A 6,798-nucleotide genomic window follows, 5' to 3' on the forward strand; every position below is an offset into this window, starting at 1 on the left:
TCTGATGGGGAAACTGAGGCCCAGGTCAGGCCTCCTCCCCCACAACTCAGGGCTGGTGAAAGCCGAGTTTGGTGCGGTCAAGAAGGCCAAGCACACCCGGCAGGCATGGCTCAGGGGTTGAGCGTCGACCTGTGAACCAGGAGGTCAGGGTTCGAGTCCCGGTCAGGGCACAGGCCCGGGTTGCAGGCTCGATCCCCAGTGGGGGGCGTGCAGGAGGCAGCCGATCAATGATTCTCTCATCATTGCTGTTTTTATCCCTCTTCCTGCTCCCTTCCTCTCTGACATGAATTTTAAAAAATTTTTTAAAGAAAGCCAAGCGTGTAGCAGCCAGCACACAGCTCAGCACAGCCAGTGCAGACACGGGGAGCCCACAGGGCCAGGGACAGGGCCACCCTTGGCCCAGGCAGGCTGGGCGCTCCTCCCCACACCCTCCCCCTGCCCTCCCCCTGCCCTCCCCCTGCCCGCTCCTCTGCTCAGGAGGCCACGGACCTACTCCGCCTCTCCACCAGCTCCTCCCACCTCCTCCCACTCCCCTCAACCTGCACCCACTGGGCTGAGGGGGTGGGGAAAGTCCTGCCTTGGCTCACCCCTGCCTCCCCTTTTCTCCTCTCCAGCCCTGTCATTACTCTTGCTCCCCCCCCCCCCCCCCGCCCAGGCTCTGCACCCTCCCCTCCCCCCTCCCCCCTCCCCCCTCCCCCCCTCCCCCCTCTCCCCCCCTCCCCCCGCCCAGAGGAATGGGAGGCAGATGAGCGGATGGAGGCAGGAAGCCAGGGGGAGAGAGGTGGACTTCCCCAGGCACATAGCCAGTGGCTGAGGCCTGGTCAGCCCTCCATGTACAGCAGAGGGAGAGGAGGGCAGATGGGGAAACTGAGGCAGTGTAGGTGGGCTGGGAGGAGCCAGTGCTGGCCTCCAAGTTTATTCTCCAAAACTGGGCAGGAGAGGACGATACTGGGCCGGGTGCTGGCCGCCAGGGATGAGCCAGGCAGGGGGACGGCCGCTCCACTCAGGATCCCACGGCCCCGCGGCCCAGGAGCAGGCTGAGCAGGAGGGCAGTGGCCACGGTTCCGGGGCTGCCCTGGGGGCCGCTCGGCCCGGCGCCCTGCCAGGGCGGGGCATTGCACAGGGAGGTCTGGCAGCAGGACATGGTCATCGCCATCCCCTCCACCGTCCTGGCCACCGGCTTGCAGGCGTCTGTGCACCACCCTGAGTAGGTGGTCAGAGGCCCCGACTCTGGGGGGGAGAGGGGGAGAAAGGGTGAATCACGCTGGAGGGGGTCAGGGAGGAGGCCCTCGGAGAGCTGTGTGCCTGGGGGTGCCCGGGCCACTCACCAGTGTCCCACCGAGAAAGGAGGGCCTTGCAGAAGCGCTGGCTGAGGGAGCAGGGGAGGGTCTGCTGGCAGGCCTCCTCCTTGTGCAGGGACGAGCAGGTGTAGCACCGCAGCCCTGGGGACAGGGGCTCAGCCTCGGCCACCACCCACACCCCCTCCCGCTCCCCGTCCTGCACTCCCGCAGCCTCTTCCCTCCAGGCCCCGCCCCCTCCTGGTGGCTGGCCCACGGAGCCCGCACTGGCCGAGGCCTGGGGTGTTAGGGCCTCGGGGAATGCGGGGAGGGTGTGTGTTGCTGGGGGAGGGGGGAAGACATGCTGGGGGGTAGGGGCCACACGGGCTGGATGCTGGCGATGCCCTGGGCTTTATCCCTGTGGGCGGGACAGAGGGGTGGCCCCGCCATCTGGGTGAGGGGTTGGGTGGGTCTTGTCTGTGCTCTGTGCTCTGCTCTAAGCCCCTCCAGCTCCCTGCCCCCTGCAGGAGCCCACCCGAGCCCTGGCCGGGTCCCCCCACCTTGCCCTCCCGCCCGGGCCAGGCTCTCCTGGGTTTTGTTGTTGTTCATCCTCAGCGGAGGATATTTCCCCATTGGCTGTTAGGGAGCGTGGACGGGAGAGGGAAAGACAAGGAGAAACATCGATTGGTTGCCTCCTGCATGAGCCCCGACCAGGGCCCAGGCCAGGGAGGAGCCTGCAACTAGGAACATTCCCTCAACCGGAATCGAACCCAGGACCCTTGGGTCCACAGGCTGACGCTCTATCCACTGAGCCACACCGGCCAGGGCTGCTCCTGTTTTTCTGACGGGACTCAGCCGGGGTCTGTGTGTCCCTGGCCTCTCCATCCTGGGGCCATGCTGCACCCCTCTGCTTGGTGAACCCCTGCTCAACCTCCCCGCCCCCCCCCCCAGCATCATTGCCCTCCCCCTAGTGGCTCCGCCGCGCTCCTACTCTGGGGGGCAGTCGAGGGTCCCGGTGAGGGTGCCGGTGAGGGTGCGCTGAGTGTTGGGCTCCCCTCCTTCCCCGCACCCCCAGGCTGGGAAGCAGGTCCCCAGGAGGCCTGTCTGTCCATCACTCAGGCCCATGCCTGGCCTGGACTCCGTGCCCACAGGAAGGGCTGAGCATGAGAAGCGCATGCCCGTGGCCGGGGGTCAGTGGACAATACCTCTGTCCCCGCTGTCCCCGCTGTCCCCCTCGGCCTCTTCGTCCTCCTCGTAGTCCTCATCGTAGCTCTCCGGCCCCAGGTCCTCGTCCTCCGCCCCGTCCTGTGTCTGTCCTCTCCCTGGCCGCGGGGATCCCGTGAGCCTCCGCTCCTCGATGCAGAGGGCACAGCTGGGGGGTGGGGGGTGGGCCCTGTCTCCCAAGCTGCTCACCTCCCCGAGTGTGACCGGGCACCGTCCTCACAGCACCAGCTGCTGTGACGGGCTCTGGACAGCAGTCCCCCTACCCCAGGATGGCCTGCCCACCTGCCCATTGTACAGAGGGGGAAACTGAGGCTGGAGGGGAAACCCCAAAGCTTGTGTTTCAGAGAGGCCAAGTCTGGGGCTTAAGGGAGGGGAGCCCGTGTCCCCCAGGACTGGCTAGGGCTGGGGCTGGGGAGGTTTGGAGACTGTGGGGGCCCAGGGCAGCCCCCTCCACCTCCCTCCGGCCTCAGACACTAGCCTCATGCCCTCCTTCCCAAGCCGTGTCTTGTCCCCAGGCTGCGGGTCCCCATGGGCGGGGACTGTGGCAACCCCTGGCTACAGCATCGGCCCTCTTGCTCGAGTACCTGGCCGCTTGCACAGCAGCAGGGCGAGCAGGACAGCCGTGAGCGCCTTCATCCTGTGGCCGTGGTCTGCAGGCTGTGGTCCGTGTGGGTCTGTGCAGGCTGCGTATCTGCGCTCTGTCCTGCTGGGCCCGGGATCGTGGGAAGTGTGATAAAGAGCATTGCTGGGGAAAAAAAAAAAAAAAAAAGAGCATTGCTGGGGGGCTTCCTGGAGGCCCCTGCCCCCCCTCCCCAGCTCCAGCCTCAAACAATTGGACGGTTTCCCTCCCGGACTTCAGGGACCCAGGGAAGGGAAGTCAGTGTGGTTGGCCTTGGGGAGCCCACGGTCTGTGCGGCCCTGCCCCAGCCTAACCCGCTGCCCTACGCCTCAGCCTGCAGCGCCGCCTGCCAGCCGGCCACGCACATCCTTTACTTTATCGAAGTGGAGCTCCATCTCCCTCAACTGACCTTAAAAACCCCCAGAAGAGCTCTGGCTGGTGTGGTTCAGTGGTTGGAGCGTCAGCCTGTGCATGAAAAGGTCATAGCGTCCAGGTCAAGAGCACTACCTGGGTTGCAGGTTCGATCCCTGGCCCTGGTTAGGGTGCCTGTGGGCAGCAGCACGTCAGTGTGTCCCTCTCACATCGATGTTTCTCTCCCCCCACCACCCCCCCAATCCCTTCCGCTCTCTCTAAAAATCAAGGGGGAAAGTATCTGGGGTGAGGATTAACAAGAAAAACACAAACTTCAGATCAGCTGCAGGGGCCTGCGCACTGAAAGGAAGGAAACAGCTCGGGTCCTGAGCCAGGAGAACAGGACGTGGATGAAGCGGGGAGCGAGCTCGCACTGCCTGTGTGTGGAAGGGAAGCTCTGCCTCCCGGGCTTTGGTCTGTGCAGAGCTTGGTCCGGCTGATGCCCCAGGCCCCGCCTCCTGACTGCCCAGGCCCCACCTCCTGACTGCCAGGCCCCGCCTCCTGGCTGCCCAGGCCCCGCCTCCTGGCTGCCCAGACCCCGCCTCCTGACTGCCCCAGGCCCCGCCTCCTGGCTGCCCAGGCCCCGCCTCCTGACTGTCCAGACCCCGCCTCCTGGCTGCCCAGACCCCGCCTCCTGACTGCCCCAGGCCCCGCCTCCTGGCTGCCCAGGCCCCGCCTCCTGGTGCCCAGACCCCGCCTCCTGACTGTCCAGACCCCGCCTCCTGACTGCCCAGGCCCCGCCTCCTGACTGCCCCAGACCCCACCTCCTGACTGCCCAGGCCCCGCCTCCTGGCTGCCCAGACCCCGCCTCCTGGCTGCCCAGGCCCCGCCTCCTGGCTGTCCAGGCCCCGCCTCCTGGCTGCCCAGACCCCGCCTCCTGACTGCCCCAGGCCCCGCCTCCTGGCTGCCCAGACCCCGCCTCCTGGCTGTCCAGGCCCCGCCTCCTGGCTGCCCAGACCCCGCCTCCTGACTGCCCCAGACCCCGCCTCCTGACTGCCCAGGCCCCGCCTCCTGACTGCCCAGGCCCCGCCTCCTGACTGCCCCAGGCCCCGCCTCCCGGCTGCCCACCAGACCCCGCTTCCCCGCTACCCCCAGGCTCCTGCTCCTGTCCACATAGGGTGCTCGGGGCCACACTGGCCTGTCCTCAGCTGTGGGGCAGGCAGCACTGGTGGCCGCCTGAGAGCCGGCCGCTGGGCAGCACCATGCAAATCCCAACCCAGGGGCTGGGGTCTTGGCCTGGGTCCAGGGCTGCAGCCTCCACCTCCGGTCCCGCAGGTCCTGTCCCCTGAGCTGGACACACACTCCTGCTGACATGGAGCCCACGGTTGCCTCTTTCTTCAGCGCAGCCCAGGGGCCTGGTCCTCCGGTGCCTCGTGCCCCGACCCTCAGCGTGGGGGGCCCCACAGAGTTGGGGAGGACTGCTGAGCCCTCTCTCCAGGCAGGTGGAGCGCCCGGAAGGGAGGGCAGCCTGACCTGTGGGTGTCTGTGTCCCCACTGGCCGCTGGGTCTGACTCCAGAGGAACGTGCAAGTGCGGGAGGGAACGCAGCCTCAGGGGCCGCACCCAGGCCCGCGGGTCAGCAAGATAGAAACAGCGGTGCTGGTGCTGGTGCTGGTGCTGGTACTGGTGCTGGTGCTGGTGCTGGTACTGGTGCTGGTGCTGGTGCTGGTGCTGGAGGGGGCGGCAGGAAGTGTGTCTGAAGTTCTAGGACGGCAGGGCTGGTGGGCCTCACGGGTAACATGGTCCCAGCCCCTCCTTTCCTGGAGGGAGACCCAGTGCCCAGCTCAGAGCAGCCTTCGGCCGAGCCCCAGGTGCCCAGGCCAGCAGTGATCCCCGCCCTCACCCAGTTCTTAAACTTTAAAAAAAGGAGGAACTTCCCACACATTGTAACCAGAGTCCCTGCTTCACATCCGGTCCCTCCGCTTGGCCCCAGCTTGGTGGGTTTGGACAAATGTGTAAGGACGTGAATCCACCATTACAGCACCATGCAGAGGGCTCTCCCAGCCCCCCAACCCTCTGTGCTCCCCTCCTCCTCCTCCCCACCCTCGCCGGCTGCACCCCCTTCCTCCAGCGGCTGCTGGTCCTGTCACGGTGCCCCCAGCGCTGGTGTTGGGTCTGCCTCACCCGGTTGGACCCATGTCCTGTGTTCCCTTCTCAGACCTGCGTCTTCACTCAGGAGCCGGCGGTACGTCTCTCCAAGTCGCGGGAATTGACAGCTCAGGCCCTTTGAGCCGGAATCACCGAACCACCGGCCACTGCCCAATGGACCCAGTTTATTTACCCATCGCGGTTGCTCCACGTGGTGACGCTTAGGGGCAAAGCTGCCATAAGTCTGTGTGCGGGTTCTGTGTGGACAAAGGTTTTCATCTCCTTTGGGCAACTGTCAACACAGATTGTCCCCCAAACACCCATCTGCCTCCTCTGGGCGCCCCAGCCCCAGGGGGTGTCGGCTCTGGGGAGGGGGCTCCGCCTCAGCCACAGGTTCAAGGGCTCCAGACACCACGGGGGCAGCGGGGCACCGGGGCGCGCAGAGCCCTCTGGTGGAGGCTTCCAGGAGGTTTAGGAATCCCCCCGCCCCAGGGAAGCAGACCTGCCCCCCCCCCCCCCCCCCCCGCCAGTTCTGGGCGGCCAGGAGCCAGGGGGCCCTGAAGGACCTGGGAGAGGGAGGAAGCTGACAGACTGAAGCCAGAGCAGAGATGTGGGCACCACAGGGCCCCGGAGGGGGGCAGTGAGCTGCCCAAACAGACGCCCCGAGTGCTGCCTCCTGGACCTCCAGCTCCCTCCCCGCGGCCCGGCGCCCCCCGCTCCCTGCCGGGCTGCTCCGTTTCACCGACTCCTGCGCTCCCTCTTTCCATCCATCGCTCTTGCGAACGTGAGGTGCAGTAGCCGCGCATTTCCAGCGTCTTCTGGGATCTGCGGGTGCGTGGGGCAGCATCTGCACAGAATGGAGTCATATGGAGTCGTCGTGGCCGCGGGCCGTCTTTATCCGAGTCGTTCCTCCGCCCCCAGCGGACACGGCGTTCTCCCCAGGACGCTGTGTCCTGCCGGTGGAGCCTGTCCCCTCCGCATGTCGCACATTGTGATGAAGGTGGTGAAAATCTCTGAGTTCTGTGCTTTTGGCTGGAAGGGCCCGTCTTTGCTCTGAGGTGCCCTCCGGGTGATTCCTGCCCAGCCCCTAACCCCCCCCCCCACACCCCCTCCTCTATGTCCTCTCGGTGGCAGGTCACCCCCACCTGTCCTGGCCACGCCCCTCGGCGACCTCCTCCCC

General features: G+C 66.6%; 1 protein-coding gene across 1 annotated transcript; it reads right to left on the minus strand.

Moving 5' to 3' along the window:
• Positions 1-878: 878 nt before the first annotated feature.
• On the minus strand, positions 879-6,086 carry GPIHBP1 (glycosylphosphatidylinositol anchored high density lipoprotein binding protein 1). Its single transcript, XM_036338531.1, has 6 exons — positions 5,005-6,086; positions 3,530-3,585; positions 3,086-3,246; positions 2,483-2,599; positions 1,329-1,442; positions 879-1,230 (listed from the first exon to the last, which is right to left on the minus strand). The coding sequence occupies exons 3-6, from the start codon at positions 3,135-3,137 to the stop codon at positions 1,004-1,006; spliced, it is 510 nt and encodes a 169-aa protein (XP_036194424.1). The 5' UTR covers positions 3,138-3,246; positions 3,530-3,585; positions 5,005-6,086; the 3' UTR covers positions 879-1,003.
• Between the last annotated feature and the right edge of the window lie 712 nt (positions 6,087-6,798).

Source organism: Myotis myotis, unplaced genomic scaffold, assembly GCF_014108235.1.
Source record: "Myotis myotis isolate mMyoMyo1 unplaced genomic scaffold, mMyoMyo1.p scaffold_m19_p_16, whole genome shotgun sequence".
Taxonomy (NCBI): Eukaryota; Metazoa; Chordata; class Mammalia; order Chiroptera; family Vespertilionidae; genus Myotis; species Myotis myotis.

Bases quoted from the DNA above. Each gene is read 5' to 3' on its own strand.
- GPIHBP1 (XM_036338531.1), bottom strand. From the start codon at position 3,137: ATGAAGGCGCTCACGGCTGTCCTGCTCGCCCTGCTGCTGTGCAAGCGG. The intron at 2,600-3,085 runs GTACTCGAGCAA...CCCCGCGGCCAG, and splicing joins GCTGCTGTGCAAGCGGCCAG to GGAGAGGACAGACACAGGAC. The intron at 1,231-1,328 runs GTGAGTGGCCCG...TCTCCCCCCCAG, and splicing joins CCTTTCTCGGTGGGACACTG to AGTCGGGGCCTCTGACCACC.